A 23,453-nucleotide genomic window follows, 5' to 3' on the forward strand; every position below is an offset into this window, starting at 1 on the left:
ACCCTCACAGTTGAGAAGCAAGTGGCGATAGCCCTCTGGAAGCTTGCAACACCAGATAGCTATCGGTGAGTCGGGAATCAATTTGGTGTGGGTAAAACTACTGTGGGGGCTGCCGTGATCCAAGTAGTCAATGCAATCACTGAGCTGCTGCTATCAAGGGTAGTGACCCTGGGAAATGTGCAGGTCATAGTGGATGGCTTTGCTGCAATAGGATTCCTCTGTCTGCCTCCACGCATTCTGCTGGCCTCTTTCAGTTTGGGAGGACAGCATAAGCTCAGAGAACATTTCATTGTGAGTGCGTTTTTTTCGCCTTATCGCTTATCTGCGCTAGCCTCTGGGACGGAGATGATAGTGGCAGCGTTGAAACATTTGCAGCTGCCAGAGGAAAAAAAGGGAGATTAAAATTGAAAAAGACACATTGGCCATTTAAAAGGAGGGGCTGATGTTTTCGGGTTAACGTGCAGCACAAGCCCAACTAAACCCCCCCTACACCCAATTCTCTGGGATGATGGCTTCACCCCTCCCCTCACCGCGTGGCTAACAGCGGGAATGATTTCTTTTCAGCCACAGGCAAATGGCCCAACAGGAATGGCCACCTCTGAATATCCCCTGAATAAAATTCCCCTATTTCAACCAGGTGACCATGAATGATATCACTCTCCTGAGGATAACACAGAGAGATAAAGAACGGATGTTGCTTGAATGCCAGCAAACACCGGGACCACACGCTGCCATGCTTTCTTATGCAATGATTCCAGACTACTTGCTACTGGCCTGCCATGGTAAAGTGTCCTACTATACAGGATGCAACAAGGCTGCCCTCCCCAGAAACCTTTTGCAAAGGCTTTGGGAGTACCTCCAGGACAGCTTCATTGAGATGTCCCTGGAGGATTTCCACTCCATCCCCAGACACGTTAACAGACTTTTCCAGTAGCTGTACTGGCCGCGAATGCATCCCAAGTCTTAAGGGAAAATTAATCATTAAAAACGCTTGCTTTTAAACCGTGAATTATATTTACAAAGGTACACTCACCAGAGCTGCCTTCTCCGCCTTCAAGATCTGGGAGCCCGGGTTGGGACGGTTGGGAGGGTATTGGATCCAGGGTGATAAACAGTTCCTGGCTGTCGGGGAGAAGTTTCTCTGCTTGCCTGGTGTGCGGTATCTTCAGCCTCTCCCTCCTCCTCATCTTCCTCGTCCCCAAAATGCTCATCCCTGTTGCGTGAGACTCCCTCCTTGCAGGAGTCCATGTACAGGGGTGGGGCAGTGGTAAGGGCACCCCCTAGAATGGCATGCCGCTCATCATAGAAGCGGCATGTCTGGGGCTCTGACCCCGAGTGGGTGTTTGCCTCTTGGGTTTTTTGGTCGGCTTGCCTAAGCTCCTTAAGTTTCACGCAGCACTGCTGCAAGTCCCTGTGATAGCCTCTGTCTTTCATGCCCTAGGAGATTTTTTTCAAATATATTGGCATTTCGTCTTTTGGAATGGAGTTCTGCCTGCATGGATTCTTCTCCCCATACAGCGATCAGATCCAGTACCTCCCGTTCGGTCCATGCTGGAGCTCTTTTGCGATTCTGGGACTCCATCGTCACCTCTGCTGATGAGCTCCGCACACTGGCCAAACAGGAAATGAAATTCAAAAGTTCGTGGAGCTTTTCCTGTCTACCTAGCCAGTGCATCCGAGTTCAGAGTGCTCTCCAGAGCGGTCACAATGGAGCACTGTGGGATAGCTCCCGGAGGCCAATACCATCGAATTGCATCCACTAACCCAAATTCGACCCGGCGATGTCGATTTCAGCGCTAATCTCCTCATCCGGGAGGAGTACAGAAATCGATTTTAAGAGCCCATTAAGTCGACAAAAATGGCTTCATTGTGTGGATGGGTGCAGGGTTAATCAATGTAACACTGCTAAATTCTACCAAAACTCGTAGTGTAGACCAGGGCTTAGGCTCCAGTCTTCATGTGAGTTTCGGTTTTGGCTCCTGGTAGCAAATTCCGATGTGAAGCAGTTCCTGACACACTGGCCAGCTTCAGCTGCCTGGATCTCAGCCCTTTCCCCACCTGGGCTTCAGTGCTGAAGTCTCGCCCCCTCCCCCACCCCCTCCGATCAGACCCCCTTCCTGGATCCCGCCTTCCCCTGTATGAAATATGGAGCAATAATATATGAGAGCCAACGAGGGCCTGACCCTGCAAACCCTCCCATTTCACACATCAGGGGGTGCTGCTGTGACTAAGGGCTGCTGGGGAGATGGGGGGGGGGGCGTTGCAGAGGGTGTTGGTGGCTGGGAGCATCTGTGCTGAGCAACAAGGACACGGCCCCAGATCTGGGCTCTGCTCCCCCGCCTGCTCCCTGTTCCGGAAGGAGCAGGGCTGGCGGGAGGGGAACTCATGTGATTTATAAAAATCCAGCCCCTTGGGTCAGGGCCCAGGGCTGCTGGTGACAGCGTAACAGGGACGGACCCGCCGCTTCCCGCAGCCTCCAGCCCCAGCCCTGAGCCCCCCGCAGCTTTCACCGACCCTCAGACTTGGCCATGGCGCTCCCGCGGGGGGGGGGGACACACGCCGGGGGCTGGAACCAGCCCCTGGGGCAGCCCCGGGCTCTGCCGACACCAGCCCCTGAGCCGGAGCCTGCAGCGGAGGGGAGAGACCCGGGGAAAGGGCCGGGGCCGGGCAGGAAAGTGACTTTGCACCAAGGGCCCCTCCTCGCCCCAGCTCTGCTCCCGGGGGGGGGGCGCTGCGAGTCCCAGAGCTGCTGCTGCCCTCCCTGACCCCCCCGCCCCGGCTCTGCCCCCCTGAGCGCCTGCAGGAGCCGAGCCAGCTACAGCCCGGCAGTTCCTGAGTCACCCCCCCCTCTGCCCCTCCCCCTTGATCCGCTCCTGGTTCCCACCCCGGTCCCACTCAGTCACTCCGGATTTCAGCTCCCCTCCCCCCGCAGCATCGGCCCCCTTCCCCATTCTGACAGGTTTCAGAGGGGCAGCCGGGTTAGTCTGTATCAGCAGAAACAACCCTGGTGGCACCTTAGAGACTAACACATTTATTTGAGCAGAAGCTAAAACCCACCTCACCTCGCAATCTGTTAGTCTCTGAGGTGCCACAAAGACGCCTCATTGTCCTTCCTCATTCCGCCTCCCCCCGGGGCGGGGCGGGGGGGTGACCTGGCTGGTGCTTTTCGCTGCTGCTGCTTCGTTTCCCCCGCCGGACAGGGCTGTGGGGACGGGGCTGGGCGGGGGAATTACTGAGAGCCCAGCGATCCCTGGGGGGCAGGAACAGCGGGGGGGGGCAGGAACAGCGGGGGGGGCATTGACACCCCGACACTGGCTCCCCCACCGAACTGCCCCCGCCAGGCCCAACCCCGCCAGCTCCGAGCCCTGGGGGGGGCTGGGACTTTCAGAGCAATTTGCTCCGCCCCACCCAGCCGGGACCACGGACCGGGACTTTCACTTTCAGCTACTTTGGTACTTTCAGTTTTGAAGCGCGGGGAGGCCCGGGGGGAGGCTCGGCCCCGTCAATTCAGCTACAAATTCACACAAATGATGAGGGCGGGTCCGGTCTCCAACCCTCCGGCTCCGGCTCCGTGACCCCGTGTGCGGATCCGGGGCTGCAGCCTCGGTGAGTGACCCGGGTGCGGGTCGGGCCAGCCCGCATGGGAGGCATGGGGGTGGGGGAGGGGCTGACGCCAGTCCTGGGTTGGGGGAGTGCAGGGCTCAGGCCAGCTCTGAGCGATAGGGTGGGGGGGGCCTTGGGCTAGCCCCAGGGCGTGTCCCGTTTGCCCTTTGAGGAAATATGGTCACCCCAGGCAGCGCGCCTATGGAGATGAACGGGGCAGGCGTCTTCCGACAGCCGGGCTGGGCCAGGGGGCCAGGTGGGGGGAGGCCGGGTGCTCCCCCGTCCAGGGAGCCCTGTGACCCGAGGCACCTTCTCTGCTCTGCTCTGCTCTGCTCTGCCCTGTCCTGCAACACCCCACCAAAGCCCCGGGGTCCCAGACACAGCCCCTCCCAGCGGGGCAGGGATCACACCAACCCTGCACCCACCCCTGGGGGGCTGCAGCCAGACACAGCTGGGGCGGGGTCGGGGGAGTGCAGCACCTTGGCACTTACGGTTGCCACGTGTCCAGTTTTCAACCAAACACCCAGTCGAAAAGGGACCCTCCCTAGCCCGGTTAAAATTAGCGTGTGAGTGAGGGTGGGGGAAAGCGAGCGATGTGGGGAGGATGGAGTGAGTGGGGGGGACCTCGGAGAAGGGGTGGGGCAAGGGTGTTCGGTTTCGTTCTGTCCGAAAGTTGGCAAGAGTCCCAGCCCACAGTTGGAGCCCGCCCAGGGGATGGCCGGGGGAGCAGGAGCTGCGGGGAGGGGCAGGGGTAGGGACCGGACACACAGAGTGACACCGGACAGGCTCCAGCCCAGCGCATAGACCCCTGAGCCTCTCCCACAAGGGCCCGGCTGTGCCCAGACCCCCAGTCACCAGAGGCTGGTTTCTCCTGCTCTCCCTCCATGGGGAGCAGCTCAAAGCTCCCAGCACATGGGCAAAGTGACCAGCCAGGGATAGAGACACCAGCGAGGAAGAGACATGCACAAGGTCCCCTGGCAGTGCCTTTCAACCCCACCCCAGCCACCTGCCAGGACACGGGATAAGTCCCTGCCTGGGTGGGGGATGGGGAGAGGCCATAGGTGCTAACTTTTGGTTTTGCCAGCAAGTGCCCTATCCCGGCCCCGGCCCCGCCCCCTCCCCTGAGATCCTGCCCCAACTCCGCCTCCCTACTCCAACTCTTCCCACCCCCACTCTGCCCCTCCCCCTAGGTCCCTTCCCTTCCCCTGAGTTGAGAAGCTGCCCATCCACGATGCTAGGCATAATCAGACTAAACAGTAGCTTAGGGCCCAGAGCAGCTCAGGGTCCATGATTTGTGGAAATAATGCAGTTAGACTTCTCAGGGGTGGGTCAGGGCCACCCCCCACTATTCCTGCTTAAGGCAGGGAGTATTAATGTTGCTCACTTCTCATAGCTCCACTCACAATTCAGGGACATTTTTACCCCGATTATCACAACATTCCCTGGTAATGGAATTTAGCATTTTTCCAAGATCCCAGAGAATTCAGCAGGTTTGTTGCATGCAGCCAGGCACCATCTTGCTTTTTTGTTTCCCTGGCTTGCTGGCACCTGTTTCTTGGAGAAGAGCAGAGCAGCTGGGGCCCAGGAGAGGAGTATCTGAGCCAGGCTGTCTGAACAACATTGCAGGAACTGAGGCCCAAAGGGTGGGGCTGGGCTACCTGGAGAGCATAGCAACAAACCCTATCCCCCCAATAGTCACTGGCTAATTTTGCATTGATGAATATTTTCAGCCAGGGAGGGGGAGATTTTCTAAAGCTCCTAAGGAATTCAGGAGCACAAGCCCCATTGATCCTAACTCCCCTGTGTTTGTGAAAATCTCCCCCTCTGAGTGTAAATTGCACCTATCTGTGCCCTCGAGGCCCTTTGCATTCCGGGGGAGGCTCACCCCAAAGGTGGGCAGGTGAGGCTGCTGCTTCCCTTAGGGGGGTTCCTGGCAGGAAGGGGGGAGCTTTACCTCTTACTGGCTTGCTATCAGCAGCCGCCGCCGAATGCAGGTGCTCAGTGAGTGACTCACCTGCCAGCCCTGCTCTCACCTACTTCCTCCCCAGTGTGGCTGCTCTTTGGGCCATGCCGGCCCCTGCTGCTGTCCTGGCCTAAGGCAGGTAACAGCCACTTCATCCTGTCACAGTCCAGACCCAGCCAGAGCTTCCATCGGCGCTATGTGGTGTGAGCCCTTGTCGGAAGCCCCCCACTGCCCTTCACAGCAATGCAGCCTCTAGAGGGTGAGGGCCACGTTTCCAAGAGAGCTCAACTCTGAACTGCTCCCAGGCAGGTGCCTGTGTGACGTGGGCAGGTTCCCCAGGGGCTCTGAGCAGCTGCACTCGGGAGGGCAGGGCAGGCAGTGACGCAACCCCTTACATGACTGCACCCCAAAATATCCCAGACACTGCAGAAAAGGGTCACAAACATGATTTGGGGGCTGGAGCAAACACCTCACAGAAGGAGACGGAAGGAGATCAATCTGTTCAGTTTAGCAAAGAGTAGAGTGAGAGGTGACTTTGTGTCATGGATTCACAAGGTCTGGTCTGTGCCCTGGCCTTCAGCCAGGCCCTTGGGAGTGACGCCTTTATTGTTCTGAACCCCACGATCCACACAATTCCACAGAGACAGGTCCATGGCTTCAGTGACTCACAAACTGGGCCTTTGAGCACCAGCGATCCCTGGCTTTCTCCGTGGCTCCTTGCAGCAAGTCCAACCAACCCAGACTCCTGCAGGAGACTTTTTCTACCCTTTCAGGGCTCAATGTTCTCAGTGAATATCTGTAACAATGTGTTAGTCACCTGGCCTATGGAATCCGAAAGTCCTTAGGTCAGCCCAGAGAAGCAAACTTTAAGAGAGGGGTCCAGAGCTGGGGCTCCGCCGAGCCGTGTTGCCGCAGGGTCCAGCTTGGCTCACTCGCTCCCTGTCCCTTTTTTTGTGTCTAAATCCCAAGTGAGTTCCTGTGTCTCTGTCAGTCCAGTTCTTTAACACAGACACCTGACACCTTCTCCCTTTGTGCTCCAGGTCTGGGCTATTGCTCCTCTTCCCTGCAGAGAGGTGGGGGAAGAAACTTGCTCTAGAAGTTGATGCTCAGTTGTTGAGGCTTCCCATTGTCTTTTCAAGATCCTCCATTGATCTGTGTTGATCCCAGCGCAGACAGTCTGAGTGGCTCTACATCTCAGATACCTAGCCTGTTCGGCCATGTCCCAGCGAGAGAAGCAATTCTTTCCCCCAAAACTGTACCGATCCCCTTGGCATCGCTGCTGAGTCCTACCGATAGTTCACAAAAATATTTCAGTAAAGTTCCCCATCTGCCACATGGTACTAAAGCTCTCTTTAATACAGTGGAGAAAGGCATAACAAGAACCAGTGGCTGGAATTTAAAAATGAACAAATTCAAATTAGAATTAAGGCACAGTATTGTAACAGTGAGGGTTATTAATCACTGGAATAAACTACCAAGGGAAGGGATGAATTGTCCATCTCTTGCTGTCTTCAGATAAAGACTTGGTGACTTTCTGGAAGATGCTTCAGTCAAACACAAGTTTGGGCTCAGTACAGGGGTAAACGGGTGAGAGTCTTTGGCCTGTGTCACAGATCAGACTAGATGATCGAATGGTCCCCTCTGACCTTAGTGTTCGAATATTCGGAATTGTGCTCATGTAAACATAACTGACCAGTGGACCAGGGCTGTGAAAGTCAGACAACCATGGCACTGTCAATGCATCACACTCACCGTCTGGTTTGTTATTTCTCCTGTTCCCCAGACCAAGCTACGATGACGGGGAAGGTTCCCTCGTTCTCCCCCGGCTCCACAGTGAGCTCCGCTCTGCCTGGCTACGTCACTCTCTGCCTCGCTCTACAGGTCCACAGGCTGGCGTCAGGTAGGAGCTCCGGCCTCCTCGCTGGGTTTGCAACTGTTGCTGGTCATCACCGTACATCTCACATCACTGCCTTATCTTATAAACCACGTCTGCTCAACCTCCCCACAACCAGCAACGTGGAGAAACCACAGGGCACAGCTGGGTCCCCAGTAACCATGGTTACTATCTATACAGCATCTTGTCAGGCCTGTACACTGCGTTCATCCTACTGCTCTGGCTGATTTCTGGCAGCTTCTAAAACACAGAGCACAGTGAGCACCACTACAGGGTTCACAAACTATTTAAAAGGGCACTATCCAATTCCTATACGCTGCACTGACAGACCGTATACGTCACAAATCAGACTCTTCAGCCATGAAGGAGTCCTGAATCCTAGACTCCAGTTTAGACGTAACAACCCACAAGTCATTCATGCTGCACCAGACGCATCTGACTAGAGCTCAGAGCCAGACCTCATCTCACAGTGAGGATGTGAGGTTATTTGCCGGCTTCTTCACTCTGTGTCCTCAGTGAAGCCCTGATAGTGACCCACTCCACCCCCGGGATGGCTCCATAGCTACTCCTGCAGTGGTTTCCATCCTGTTAATTTAACCAGCTCTCTCTGTCTCTCCTGATGCTGAGTCTCTGCACTGAGACCCCCACATCCTGTGCAGTTCCACGGTGACCGGTTTTCTGTTTCTTGCACTTTTCTATCTGCCTCCTCCCCCCTCTCCATTATCCGCCCTCTGACTTTACCTTTAAAGCCAGTGTCGGCAGAGTGATGATCTGTTTTCATATCTTTACACCTTGTAAAACTTTACACACACACACACACACACACACACACCCCTGCAGTTGAGGAGGTCCCTGTGTTGGAGCAGCACAAAAAGGCCTTGGTGTATCAGAGAACCAGGCCCCCAGTACCATTATCCCCAGGGTGCCCATGAGAAGTTAGAGCCCTATTCAGAGATAATAGGGACAATGTATAACACTCACATGTGAACTCTGTGTGGTGGATATTGCAGCCACTTGTGGCATTTTGGGAACTATCAAATTCACTGTATGCATGTTCTGTTTATTTTTGTACCCCCTTTATCAATGGTATCTATACCTGTTATATGTGTCTTGGTGGGTCTGGGATTGTAATCTACGTGGGACAGGTAACAGCTCCAGAGATGTACCACCCCTAGGGAGAATTGCATAAACTGGGTTAGACCATGTCCCAGAAGCCCAAGAGAAGAAAGATTTTTGGTATAAAAGCTGGATTTGAACTGACCAGAGGCCCAAGATCTTGGGCTGCAAAGTGACAGGACCTGTTAACCAAGAGGACAAACCCTTAGACAAAGGTTTGAAAGAATTTGGAACCTACCAGAGAGTCCCATGTGCCAGATGTGAATCCTTTGGTATAAGTGTAATGTGTTCAGTCCTTTGTTTGGTTTATGATAAATTTGCTCTATCAGGCTTTTGTCTTTAAATGGTCTCTCACTTTTAACACAGGGTGCTCTCTTACTGTGTGTCTTACTGCTGAATTAATGCCACTTCCAGCCCCTCTCTGATTTAATTTCCATTTTTCATTGTACATTTCACAGCACAGTTCACAGTGACTGGACCTGACCACCCAATCACTGCCTCCCTAGGTGGGGAGGCCGTCCTGCCCTGCCACCTCTTCCCCAGGATAAGCGCTGAGAATATGGAGCTGAGATGGTTCCGATCCCAGTTCTCTCTAGCTGTGCACTTGTACCGTGATGGGCAGGATCAGTACGGCGAGCAAATGCAGGAATATCGAGGAAGAACTGAGCTCTTGAAAGATGACATCACCAATGGGAGAGTTTCCTTGAGAATACGCAATATCCGACCCTCCGACAATGGGCATTACACGTGTTTTTTTAAGTCCAGTGTCTTTTATGAAGATGCTATATTGGAACTGCAGGTGGCAGGTCAGTGACTTCTGATGATGATTTAATGTCTTCAGCGCGGTAATAAGTGGAGTCAGAGGGTTAATTGTGAGATGACACAATTTTTCTTATTATAGTGGGTCAGCAACTCTGCTCTGGATAAGGTCGATTCTAGTTTGCTGTTTAATATCCATTTTTCTAAGGTCTCTAAAACCCGGACACATTCTCAGATTGTCTTGAAAATTGCTGTGACTCATTGGAGTCTAGGGTGGGGTTAGTGGCCCAAATTTGAGTCATTAGAGCGAGGGGTTAACGAGACGCACTGACACCCCGGAACAGTCAGGTGACATTAACGTGTTGTGGTTATTACAACTATTTTGTGCACATGGGGAAACAATGATTCTGATCCTCCCCAAACTGATGCCACCAGCTGGAATTGATCTCGGCTCGTGTCTGACCCCTTCAGGGTAACAGTGGTTGATACACAGGGCCCTGTAGCCCAGAGCCTGGTCTAAGAGTGGGAGAATTGAGGAATTCCCACTCCCAGGACAGGCAGAGGCAGGAGGCCTGACTCCTGAAGGTGCTGTCAGAAAGACCAGCCAGGGGACAGAGATGCAGCTAGTTCTGTAACGAGGACATGAGGTTTAGGCCAGGTGCAGCGAACATCTGGGTCTACACTCAAACACTGAGCCTACTCCACACAAACCACCCCCAACTTGCAAAATGTTATCGCCTCGTCACCCTTGCCCTGTGGGTGTGGATTTCTTCTGGGACGTTGCCTTCACTTACCCCTCACCAAGCCCTGGAGATCACTGGCATATCTGACACCAGGCTGCTGACAATCCCCATGGCAAGGAGCCTGTGCCCTGCTACTGACACAATCTGCACCACTCCGCGCTGAAATGAGGCATGATTGATCCCTCAAGGTACACCTGCACTCTCCTGATGTCACTGTGACAGCTCTGCCAATATGCTCCAAATAATCCCTTCTCTAGCCATTACAGCTACACCAAGCACAGTGGATGCAACTTTAGTGCATGCAACCAATTCCCAGTGGTTATTGACAGCTCCAAAGGGGCAGAGTTAAGGTTGTTTGGGTATTTACCTTCCTGATGGATTTCCTAGTTTTAGAGGCCTGAGTATTGCTGAACTCAGCGTTCTGGAAGTGCATGAGATAATACAGAGTTAAGGTTGCCTGGAGGTAACTAAAGCTACATCTACACGACAGCCAGGATCGACGGAGTGTTGATCGATACACCGGCAGTTGATTTAGCGGGTCTAGTGAAGACGCGCCAAATCGACCGTGGATTGCTCTCCAGTCAACCCATGTACTCTACCCCCAACGAGAAGAGTAAGGTAGGTCAACGGGAGACTGTTTCCCATCAACCCTGCATGGTGTAGACACCGCTGTAACTCGACCTAAAGTACATCGACTCCAGCTACATTATTCATGTAGCTGGAGTTGCGTACCTTAGGTCGACTTACTGCAGTAGTGTAGACCTACCCTAAGTTTTCTGTCAGTGAATAGACATGAGGAAGGGTTACAGGAAGGTGCCATTGTTTGTGTTGTGTTCCACAGATTTGAATTGCAGCATGTGTCTGCCTGCACTGCAGCTGCATTCCCGGTGTTCAGTGTAGCTGTCCTGACCAGTGGAGAGAGCAGTGGGAGCAGGGGGGCAGAGCTGTCACTGTGCTCTGGAAGGGCAGGAGATAATATCACCAGGCAGCCTGAACTCTGTGCTAACGAAGGTTTTGTCACTGAATTTCCTAGTTTTTTTTAAACAGAAAGGGAAACGTTTGTTGCAGGAGTTAGTGGCCATTTAGGTGGTTGTAGTCATGGGCGGTGGGTAGAAGAGGCGTGGGAAGGCTGAGCCTTCCCTGCCGCCAATCCGCTGCTGGACGCTTGCACCGCGGTGGTCCTGCCACAACACCACCCCCACCCCTCCAGAAGTCCCCGCTGCTCACTGCATCCCTCCTCCTCTTGGGAGGGGGAGTGAGGAGGGACGCGGCAAGCCAGTGGGCGGCCGGCTGGGGGTGTCTGGCAGGGGAGTGGGGCAGCTTGGTCATGCGCTGCCTGGTGCTGGGGGGGCTTGGGGTGGGGGGCAGTGCTTTGGCCTGGCGCTCGGGTGGCTGGGGGCTCGGCCCAGCGCTGGGGCTAGCCTACTGCTCGGGGGTCCAGCGCCTCAGCCCAGCACTGGGGTCAGGGGTCGGTGGCTTGGCCTAGTGTTGGAGCCATCCCGGCTTCGCCGGGGAGGGAGGGGAGGCTTCAGGGGCGGGGAGGCCGGCTGCTCAGCCCGGAGCTGGGGCGGGTTGCCCCGTGGTTGTTCAGTGCCCCTCCCGCTGTGCACTCTGATAGTGCAGTGGGGATAATGGTCGTGCTGTGCAATGTTTTCAGTGTGTAGCTTGTAACAGGGCTGGTGAGAGAAATCTCATCCCAGGTCCCTGCCCCAACACCTTGACAGTTTTATTATACAGCGGCTAATTTAAGCGTGTGAGAGGAAACTGGTGTGTCTGTTTCCTTCTCCACCATCCCCCACAACATTTAGTTCCCCTCTGCCCTACATTTCTGGGAGCACATATCACAGGTAGCAGCTCACTGGTGGGCCACACACTACCTCGGTTACATGAGCAGCACACTGAGCTGGGCTCTTCACCCCAACTACCATGCCGAGCTGAGCCCCCCGGCCCTGGTCCAGCCGGACTTACCCAGCCATGTTGCAGGCCCACCCAATACAACTCCCCCTCCCCCACACACTGTGGCAAACCCAACCCAGGGGCGATGTGTATTTTAACTATTGATTTCCTGCATTTCAGGTGTTTACATTTTCATCACATTCAACCCCCCACCCCACTTCCCCTTGATCACAGATTACATGAGGGGCTTAGACAGCCCAAGAGTGACAGGGTCTCCTAGATCCCAGGCCATAGGGGGGCAAAAAAAGGAGTTCAGAGCCCTGCAGAGGGGTAGGGCTCCCCCAGATCCCAGCATGGGGAGGGGGAGAATTTGGGGCTGACAGGACTCCCTGCTCCGAAACTCACAACTTTTACACCACCCCTCACCATATCAAATCCCTCCCATCCCACTCCTTCCCCTTACCTGAGGAGGCCTCAACCCTTCTTTCCCTCCCTACTACAGGCAGGCCTGTCCTGTAGCAGGTGACTTCTGGGTACCCTTCTGGCTCTGTCAATCTGTTTCTTCACTTCACCAGGTGGGTATTGTAGTTTTAAGAATGCTTGATAGAGATCCTGTAGGTGTTTGTCTCTGTCTAAGGGATTGGATTGGATTGGAGCAAATGCGATTGTATCTTAGAGTTTGGCTATAGACAATGAATCATGTGATGTGGTCTGGATGAAAGCTGGAGGCATGTAGGTAAGCCAGAAAGGTACCCAGAAGTCACCTACTACAGGACAGGCCCAACAAAGAAAGTAACAGAATGCCACTAGCCGTCAACTACAGCCCCCAACTAAAACCTCTCCAGCGCATCATCAGCGGTCTACAAACTATCCTGAAAGACGATCCCTCACTCTCACAGAGCTTGGGAGACAGGCCAGTCCTCACTTATAGACAGCCCCCCAACCTGAAGCAAATACTCACCAGCAACTACACACCACACAACAAAAACACTAACCCAGGAACCAAACCGTGCAACAAACCCCAGTGCCAAATCTGTCCACATATCTATTCAAGGGACACCATCATAGGACCTAACCACATCAGCCACACCATCAGGGGCTCGTTCACCTGCACATCTACCAATGTGATATATGCCATCATGTGCCAGCAATTCCCCTCGGCCATGTACTTTGGCCAAACCGGACAGTCTTTATGCAAAAGAATAAATGGACACAAATCTGACATCAAGAATTGTAACATTCAAAAACCAATAGGAGAGCACTTCAGTCTCCCTGGACACTCAATAGAATCATAGAATATCAGGGTTGGAAGGGACCCCTGAAGGTCATCTAGTCCAACCCTGATGACCGTCATCGTCGGCCGCTTCCGCTGCAACTCTGCTCGGCTCTTCTTGTCTCGCCATACCATGGCAAGCGTGCAAGCGTGCAGCCTGCTCAGCTGTTGTGTCCTGGCAGCAGACGGTGCAGTAGGTCTGCAAAACTGGTCATCCAACCTCCGCTTCCCCTGCAACTCTGCTCTCCTCTTCTCCTGCAGACGCCATACCACGGCAAGCATGGAGCCCACTCAGATCACTGTGGCAGTTATGAGCATTGTAAACACCTCGCGCATTATCCTGCAGTACGTGCAGAACAAGAACCTGCAAAAGCAGGCGAGGAGGTGACGGAAGCGCAGTGACGAGAGTGATGAGGACAGGGACACAGACTTCTCTCAAAGCATGGGCCCTGGCGATTTGGCCATCCTGGTGGCAATGGGGCAGGCTCATGCCATGGAATGCCGAATCTGGGCCCGGGAAACAAGCACAGACTGGTGGGACTGCATAGTGTTGCAGGTCTGGGATGATTCCCAGTGGCTGTGAAACTTTCGCATGCGTAAGGGCACTTTCATGGAACTTTGTGACTTGCTTTCTCCTGCCCTGAAGCGCAAGAATACCAAGATGAGAGCAGCCCTCACAGTTCACAAACGAGTGGTGATAGCCCTCGGGAAGCTTGCAACGCCAGACAGCTACCAGTCAGTCGGGAATCAATTTGGAGTGGGCAAATCTTCTGTGGGGGCTGCTGTGATCCAAGTAGCCAATGCAATCACTGAGCTGCTGCTATCAAGGGTTGAGACTCTGGGAAACGTGCAGGTCATAGTGGATGGCTTTGCTGCAATGGGATTCCCTAACTGTGGAGGGGCAATAGACAGAACGCATATCCCTATCTTGGGACCAGACCATCAAGACAGTCAGTACATAAACCGAAAGGGGTACTTTTCAATGGTGCTGCAAGCACTGGTGGATCACAAGGGACGTTTCACCAACATCAACGTGGGATGGCCAGGAAAGGTACATGACACTCCCATCTTCAGGAAGTCAGGTCTATCTGAACAGCTGCAGCAAGGGACTTAATTTCCAGACCAGAAAATAGCCAATGGGGATGTTGAAATGCCTACAGTTATCCTTGGGGACCCTTAATGCCATGGCTCATGAAGCCATACACAGGCAGCCTGGACAGTAGTCAGGAGCTGTTCAACTATATGCTGAGCAAGTGCAGAATGGTGGTAGAATGTGCATTTGGATGTTTAAAGGGTTGCTGGCGCAGTTTACTGACTCGCTCAGACCTCAGTGAAACCAATATTCCCATTGTTATTGCTGCTTGGTGTGTGCTCCACAATATCTGTGAGAGTAAGGGGGAGATGTTTATGGCGGGGTGGGAGGTTGAGGCAAACCGCCTGGCCGCTGATTACGTGCAGCCAGACACCAGGGCGGTTAGAAGAGCACAGTAGGGCATGCTGCACACCAGAGAAGCTTTGAAAACCAGTTTCATGGCTGGCCGGGCTATGGTGTGACAGTTCTGTTCAATCACCGCTTGCAGAGGCAATAAAGTCGTTGTTTCAAATTCATGCATTCTTTATTAATTCATCACACAAATAGGGGGATAACTGGCAAGGTAGTCCTGGAGGGGCGGGGGAGGAGGGGAGGACAAGGCCACACTACACTTGAAAACTTATTGAATGCCAGCCTTCTGTTGCTTGGGCAGTCCTCTGGGGTGAAGTGGTTGGGTGCACGGAGCCCCTCCCCCACCCTGCGCGTTCTTGGGCGCCTGGGTGAGGAGGCTATGGAACTTGTGGAGGCAGGTGGTTGGTTACACAGGGGCTGCAGTGGTGATCTATACCTTTCCTGCACCTCAACCATACGCTGGAGCATATCAGTTTGATCCTCCAGTAGCCTCAGCATTTCATCTTGTCTCCTCTCATCACGGGGAGGGTATTGGCTCCAGGGTGATAAACGGTTCCTGGCTGTCGGGGAGAACGGTTTCTCCACTTGCCTGGTGTGCGCTGTCTTCAACCTCCCCCCTCCTCCTCATCTTCCTCGTCCCCAAAATCCTCATCCCTGTTGTGTGAGACTCCCTTGCAGGAGTCCATGTATGGTGTTGGGTAGTTGTAGAGGCACCCCCTAGAATTGCATGGAGCTCATCATAGAACCGGCATTTCTGGGGGTCTGACACGGAGTGGCCATTTGCCTTTTTGGTAGGCTTGCCTGAGCTCCTTAAGTTTCACCCGGCACTGCTGCGGGTCCCTGTTATAGCCTCTGTCCATCATGCCTTTGGAGATTTTTTCAAATATTTTGGCATTTCATCTTTTGGAACGGAGTTCTGCCTGCACGGATTCGTCTCCCTGTACAGCGATCAGATCCAGTACCTCTTGTTCGGTCCATGCTGGAGCTCTTTTGCGATTCTGCGACTCCATGGTCACCTCTGCTGATGAGATCTGCACGGTCACCTGTTCTGATCAGCTTGCCACGCTGGCCAAAGAGGAAACGAAATTCAAAAGTTTGCGGGGCTTTTCCTGCCTATCTGGCCAGTGCATGCGAGTTGAGAGCGCTGTCCAGAGTGGTCACAATGGAGCACTGTGGGATAGCTCCCGGAGGCCAATACCGTCGAATTGCGTCCACACTACCCCAAATTTGACTCGGCGATGTCGCTTTCAGCGCTAATCCTCTCATCGGGGAGGAGTACAGAAATTGATTTTAAGAGCCCATTAAGTTGATAAAAATGACTTCGTCGTGTGGATGGGTGCAGGGTTAAATCGATCTAACGCTGCTAAATTCGACCTAAACTCGTAGTGTAGACCAAGGCTAAGGTGCCACAAGGACTCCTCATTGTTTTTGCTGACACAGACTAACATGGCTGCCACTCTGAAACCTGTCATTGTGGATAGCTCTCCCACTGTGCTATTCGCCACGGTCTGCAGCTCGGTGTTGTGGGACGGTGGAGCGGATCGCAATGCATCATGGGTGTGGGTTCAGCATCCCATGATGCATTTTTCCATCCCAGCATTCCATGAGCTTCGGACTGCATTTCGCTGCATTTTTAACTGCCCCTGTTTACTGTGCATCCGCCATCTCTACCTGAAAGAGCTGCTTTGTTCCTTCTGCCATTGTAGAACGCTTTCCCGTGCAACTCGGCATCACTTGTGCTGGGACCAAAGCAGCACACAGGCGAGTAGCATAGGGACCGGGTCTGAACCCGCATGGGTGCAATAGATGCACCCTTGCTTACCCTCAGGAGTGAGATATCAACTTCAGTGACCCCCGCCTGTGGAAAACGGGGGCAGACTTTTCATTATTGTCCATGGTCACCCTCAGGGATCCCCTGAAAACATAACCTACCCCTTGCCTCATCTTGAATGCCCACCACCCGTCCAGGCCTCACTTATCATGCTTAGGGTGTTTGTGGAGATGTGTGCTTGCCAGGGTTCATAGAGAAAGTGATTGGTATGTTATAAGAGGTGAATTTTTTCCTAAGGATTGTATGCTGTGTGTGAACTAACAATGATGCTTCTGTGTATTGTTTCTTGTGCTAATGCAAATGTTGTCTTCAGGGGAACTCCCTACACACTGGCCGAGCACCTTTGCCAGCTAAGGAAGCGACCAAGGCATAGCATAGAGGACATGTACCAAGAGGTTCTCCAATCCTCAGAGAGAAAAGAATCATAGACTTTAAGGTCAGAAGGGACCATTATGATCATCTAGTCTGACCTCCTGCACAATGCAGGTGATGGAATGCAGGAAGTGGAGAGAAAGGAAAGGAAGGACAGAAAGAGTGAGGAGCACATTCTAAAGGGACAGAAGCAAATGATTAAAGTGATGGAGGAGCAAACAGAGATGATGAAGTCCCTAATCATGCTTCAGTCAGAGCAGATGCATGCTCACCTCCCCAGCTAACCCTACTGTTGAAGCACTGCTTGCTGCTGTCCAGGTTTCCCATGTAAGATTTCATGAGTCATGGCAGTAAGGGGTAGGCTGGGTCTCCCAGGAACAGTAGGGACATTTCAGCATCCCTCACTGGAATCACCTGGTCTGGAAAGAAAGTCCCTGTTTTCAGCTTTCCGTACAGGCCAGTGTTCCTGAAGATGCAGTTTAGTATATATTAGTGCCCGATACTCTTATATTCTCACTTATTTATCTGTTTAGTCATGTAAGCACCTGTGGCCGTCCTCCCTATCCGCCTTGGAGTGAGGCCACACCCCCTTGCTACCACATTTCTGTAAAGGCAATCCTTAGTGGGGAATTAGCCATTGCTGGAGCTCAGGCCTTCTGGGCAGGACAGAGCAATATACAGTTTTGGGGCTCAGGGTCTCTGGGCAGGGCAGAGCACCAGACAGTCTAGGGAGCTCAGGCACTCAGGCAGGGAGGAGCACAAAACAGTCTATCACCTGGCAACATGGCTCAGGCAGATGGCAGACAAACGCAGTCCTCTTGGCCTAAGGTGGGTAGGTGGCCACCCCAGGGGTGGGGCAGCCGCAGGGGGTAGAGGGACCTGGGACCGTACTCCACTGCGTCCCAGCCCAGGCCCTAGCAGTGGCAGAGGGCTCCACCACTGGATCAGTGAGGATCCCACCACAACACGCTGATCAGCCCTCTCGTACCACCACCACACTGTTGTCTGGTGTCCTTGGGCTACTTCCTATGACCCCCTTGTCATGCACCTTTATCTTGTGGGGTGTCCTCCCTCTCCCCGGGGTATGCAGCTAGTGCAGTCCCAGCAGCTCTTCCGTGTCCTTGTTGATATCTCTGGCAGTTCCTTCAAGTCCTCAGTGCTGCAGAGGTCCCTCTTGGGTGCAAGACCCAGCAGTGGGTGGGAGGCGTCTGTCTCCTTCACCATCTCCAGCCCAACTGAGCTGCTGTGCCCACCTTTTAAACTTCCTGTCCAGCCCCTCTGATTCCGGCACGGTGGGCGTGTCTTGCCAGGCTCCGCCCACCAGGGCATGGGTGGTGGTTCCTCCCTGTGAGGCCTGGAGGGAGGCCACGCCCCCTCGCTACAAGTCACTTTCATAATTGATGGCTGCACGACCTCTATGGGTTCAAGTTTTTTGTTTGTTTTTGCTTTGCTTTTCCCCAGGTTTTGCAAATAATGAATGTAGTATTTTGTTATTTATATGCTATTTCCATCTAGTGCAGGGGTTCTTAAACTGGGGGTTGGGACCCCTCAGGGGGTTGCGAGGTTCTTGCATGGGGTGGTCACGAGCTGACAGCCTCCATCCCAAACCCCACTTTGCCTCCAGCATTTATAATGGTGTTAAATATATAAACAAATGTTTTTAATTTATAAGGGGGTCGCACTCAGAGGCTTGCTATGTGAAAGGGGTCACAAGTACAGTAGTTTGAGAACCACTGATCTCGTGCATGGTTTTTGCATTATTTGTGGGTATAAGTTTTGTTCATTGTGTGTTTACATTTTATATAAAAACAATAAAAATAAAGTTTAAAAGAAAAAGACTCCTAAGCGGGGAGGGCTCCAGACATACATCCCTTCTCCACCTCTCCATGGAGGATCTTCTGTGTGAAACTTCCAAACAGTGTAAGGCTTCTCTGCACACCCGCTGCAATCGAAATAACTAAATCAGTTTGAATTCACACCTTTGGATAAATTGAAGCCTCTTATTTCAGATTAAGATCATTTTATTTCAGTTTAGCTCATCAGTAAAAGTGTGGTCTGGTGCAGAAGGCATTACCTTCACCCTGTATTTCTTTGTTATCTAATGTCTGTATAATGTGGGTGCGCGTGTGGGTGTGTTTCCTGTCTCTCAGAGGAGTCCAGTTTTCTGCTGCCAACTTCTGTGCTCTGAAGGGTACAAGGCACAGACAAGACAACCTGAACTCCCCAGTAACAAAGTTTGTTGGTAGTGAATTAATTGAAGGTTTGCCTGTACATACACATGCACTGGTTACAATGAAGTAGTGCAAAAACCTATATGGACACTTTTAAATGGTTTGGAAATGGCTTATATTAATTAAGCTTGAGTCGATTCCATCTTGATTTAAGAATGTCCACACAGGGATGTTCACTGGTTTAACCAAACCACTTTAACTAAACTGGAGCAAGTTTGTGCATAGAACAGCCCTGACATTAACATTAACTTTATTAACATTAACATGTTTATTAACATTAACTTTACATGATGTATATCAAATAGGAATCTGACCACATTAACTGACCAGCCACACTCATGGACTGACATTTGATTATTAGTTTAATAGGAAATGGCTTTTGATAACAGTGTAATGAAGCTTTTCGCTCATTACTGGGCACTGCAGGATTATCACAAGTTTATTTATTTCTTCTGTAGGTTTGGGCTCTGTTCCTGCCATCTCAGTGGAGGGACATCAGGATGGAGGGATCCGGGTGGTGTGTCAATCAGCTGGATGGTACCCACAGCCCGAGGCTCAGTGGAGAGATCTCCAGGGACAGCTCTTACCATCGGCTTCTGAAAAAATATCCCAAGAGGCCGATGACTTGTTTCAAACAGAGATTGCCATTGTTATAACAGAAGAGTCCAACCAGAAAGTGTCCTGCCATGTCAGGAACACCCGACTCAACCAGGAGAGAGAGTCAGCGATTTCCATAGCAGGTCAGTGCCTGTCCGTGCTGTGCATGGATAAGAACATAAGAACGGCCATACTGAGTCAGATCAAAGGTCCACCCAGCCCAGTATCCTGTCTACCAACAGTGGCCAATGCCAGGTGCCCCAGAGGGAGTGAACCTAACAGGTAATGATCAAGTGATCTCTCTCCTGCCATCCATCTCCACCCTCTGACAAACAGAGGCTAGGGACACCATTCCTTACCCATCCTGGCTAATAGCATTAATGGACTTAACCTCCATGAAATTATCCAGTTCTCTTTTAAACCCTGTTATAGTCCTAGCCTTCACAACCTCCTGAGGCAAGGAGTTCCACAGGTTGACTGTGTGCTGTGTGAAGAAGAACTTCCTTTTATTTGTTTTAAACCTGTGGCCCATTAATTTCATTTGGTGGCCCCTAGTTCTTATATTATGGGAACAAGTAAATAACTTTCTCCACACCACTCATGATTTTATATACCTCTATCATATCCCCCCTTAGTCTCCTCTTTTCCAAGCTAAAAAGTCCTAGCCTCTTTAATCTCTCCTCATATGGGACCCATTCCAAACCCCTATCATTTTAGTTGCCCTTCTCTGAACCTTTTCTAATGCCAATATATCTTTTTTGAGATGAGGAGACCACATCTATACTCAGTATTCAAGGTGTGGGCATACCATGGATTTATAGAAGGGCAATAAGATATTCTTCGTCTTATTCTCTATCCCTTTTTCAATGATTCCTAACATCCTGTTTGCTTTTTTGACTACCAGTGCACACTGCATGGATGTCTTCAGAGAACTCTCGACGATGACTCCAAGATCTTTTTCCTGATTAGTTGTAGCTAAATTAGCCCCCATCATATTGTGTGTATAGTTGGGATTATTTTTTCCAACGTGCATTACTTTACATTTATCCACATTAACTTTCATTTGCCATTTTGTTGCCCAATCACTTAGTTTTGTGAGATCTTTTTGAAGTTCTTCACAGTCTGCTTTGGTCTTAACGATCTAGAGCAGTTTAGTATCCTCTGCAAACTTTGCCACCTCACTGTTTACTCCTTTCTCCAGATCATTTATGGATAAATTGAATAGGATTGGCCCTAGGACTGACCCTTGGGGAACACCATTAGTTACCCCTCTCCATCCACTAGTTACCCCTCTCCATAGATAGACTGAGACACTGCAGACATGGGCAGAGAGTATTTATCATTGTGTCTCTTATTTATTGTCCTGGATCTTCAACGTGCTGAGCACAACTTGGAAAGTCCTGAGCAACCTCTCAAGTCTCTTTGACTCCAGTAGGAGCTGAAGGTGTTTAGCGCCTTACAAGCTGGGATGCCATTGGCCAGATTTTCATAAGAGCTCAGCACCCAGCAAACATCGTTCTTCTCAATTGGGGGTGGGGGCGGGGGAGGAGGGAATTCTCCTTTGTTCTTTTGCTGTAGTGAGAGCTATCACTATCAATTTAAGAGCAGGGGTTGGAGTGCAGGTTTTCCAGGTCCTGTTTGCAGGCTAGAGGGCTCTGCAGCAAAGTGAGCAGAATCAGGGTTTGTCTCCAGGAACAGTTAGTTTGTGGCAATCTGGGGTGTAAATCTCCCTCACGCTAGCCTGGCGCGCACTGTCTGTGTGGACCCTGCTACGTGCACTAACAATTCCGTAGTGCGCTTTGATCTACGCTGCTTTGAAATGGGAACAGTTTAAAGTGCACCAGGGAACTTTTAGTGCGGTGCAGCAGGGTCCACACAGCCTGTTAGTGCACAGCAAGCGAGTGCAAGGGAGATTTACACCCCAGCCTGCCGCGCACTCACTGTTCCTATAGACGAGCCAAGTTAAAGCAGGGTGAGGTGAGTTGTGCCTGCTACCTTAGGGAGCCACCCCTCTTTCTGTTACGGGGGTTCTTGTGTGTTAAGATTCCGGACTCTAAGAAATAAAGTCGTGTTACGCTGCAACCTCCCAGCAGGGGTATTTATGTTTGTATCTGACGTCTCTGTGTGTGCTTGAACGTCACAGTCAGTAGGGGTGGGGGAGGGAATTCTCCTCTCTTCTCAGTGTGACTGCTGGGTGCTGAGTGTTTATGAAAATCTGGCTAAAAAAGTCATTTTCCCCAAACAACAGAAGAGAGCCCTGGGTATGGTCTGAGCATTGCTATTTAGATTACATCTGAAAATACCAGCAGTAAAAGTTCAGGCCCAAAATATGCAGAAACAAAATCTTACCTAATCTTACCTAAGAGTATCTTAACTTTTAGGGAAAAAAGGTCCTGATTTTATGTGTTATTATCTGCCAAATAACTTGGTTAATACCGAATGAAAATTTCATCTCCATAATAATAAAAATGTTGCATTTGTAAAGCACTGTTAATCTGAGGTCTCAAAGTGCTGGTTAGTCTATGATATGCCCAGTATTACCTGACTGTTATGTTCACGGCATACACACTGAGAGTTGAAAACAAAACATAAATACTCTTCCTGTAAGGCTGCAATGTAACTGCTTTATTTCTAAGAATCCAGAGCTCTAACATGCCACAGCCAAATACAGAGAGAGAAAAAGCAGGCTGCTCCCTAAAGCAGAGAACCAGAACTCAGCCTGCCTTGCTCTAGGCTGGCTCTTTGCAGAATGACTTCAGAGGACCCAGACGCCCGCTCCCTACACAGTCCCCTAGCCTGCAAGCAGCACTAAGAAACTCTTCTGTATTTAAAGTGTCAGCTCATAATTTTTACACAGTTTTCAATACACCAGTCACTTAACAAGGATCCTCTAGTCAGCCATTGCTCCAAGGCCCAGGGAAGAGGACTTTGGAGGAATTTTGACTCTGAATTTCCAGGCTCAAGTTTTGTTTTTATTAAAATTCTGTATTAACATATGTTGGGCTAGACTCTCTCGTGTAACTGAGCCCCAGTGAACACAGGGGAGTCAGGGGTGTCAGGCAGCTGGTCACAACCCTCTGATTCTGAGGGCCAGTCTGCACTGAATGCAGCTTTGGGATCACTTAGAACAGCCTAGGGCAGGGGTCGTCCATTATTTTTTGTCAAGGTCCAAATTTCTTGGTCAAGGTATAGTCAAGGTCAGACACCAGAGAAAATAATAATAATAATGAAAAAAACAATGATAATAATAAGTAAATTAAAAGATTCCAGGGTCCATTCAAAACATCTGGTCGTCTATATTTGGCCTGCAGTCCACCTACTGACTACCCCGGCCTAGGGAATGCTTGAACTTATGCCAGTGGTAGGTAGGTGTTGCATAGCAGAGTCCACCCAACCCCCCCACCCCCCCTTTAATTAACCATGTTCAGTAACCAGGCTGGGACTTTCATTGGTTTAATAATAAAGCACAAAAGAGCCACATCTCACTGTGTATTTCCCTGTGAGACTCTTTTAACTAGTCACAGAGTCACCACTGTCACAGTGTCCTGCCTTCATTCTGTGTGTGTTTGCTCCCAATCAATGGCACTTTCTCTTGCAGAGCTGTTTTTCCCAAGGGTAAATCCCTGGATGGTGGCTCTGGGTGTGATCCTGGCTGTTCTCATTGGCTTGGCCAGTTACTGCTTCTGGAGGCAACACAGAGCGAAAGGTGAAGTAATGAGAGGGGGGAACTT

General features: G+C 51.4%; 1 protein-coding gene across 2 annotated transcripts in view; it reads left to right on the top strand.

Moving 5' to 3' along the window:
• Window positions 1-3,290: 3,290 nt before the first annotated feature.
• Window positions 3,291-23,453, top strand: part of LOC140898041 (butyrophilin subfamily 1 member A1) — a 45,504-nt gene continuing 25,341 nt past the window's right edge. Inside the window, exons 1-5 of one of the 2 annotated variants that reach the window (XM_073311459.2) lie at window positions 3,295-3,606; window positions 7,350-7,466; window positions 9,035-9,382; window positions 19,584-19,865; window positions 23,321-23,428. In XM_073311459.2, the coding sequence (XP_073167560.2) occupies window positions 7,361-7,466; window positions 9,035-9,382; window positions 19,584-19,865; window positions 23,321-23,428 (844 nt within the window). In that variant the 5' untranslated portion in view covers window positions 3,295-3,606; window positions 7,350-7,360. Of the gene's footprint in view, window positions 3,607-7,349; window positions 7,467-9,034; window positions 9,383-19,583; window positions 19,866-23,320; window positions 23,429-23,453 lie in introns of both variants that reach the window. The other variant, XM_073311462.2, reaches the window with a different exon arrangement.

The sequence above is a fragment of the Lepidochelys kempii genome, chromosome 14 (genome assembly GCF_965140285.1).
Source record: "Lepidochelys kempii isolate rLepKem1 chromosome 14, rLepKem1.hap1, whole genome shotgun sequence".
Lineage (NCBI taxonomy): Eukaryota > Metazoa > Chordata > Testudines > Cheloniidae > Lepidochelys > Lepidochelys kempii.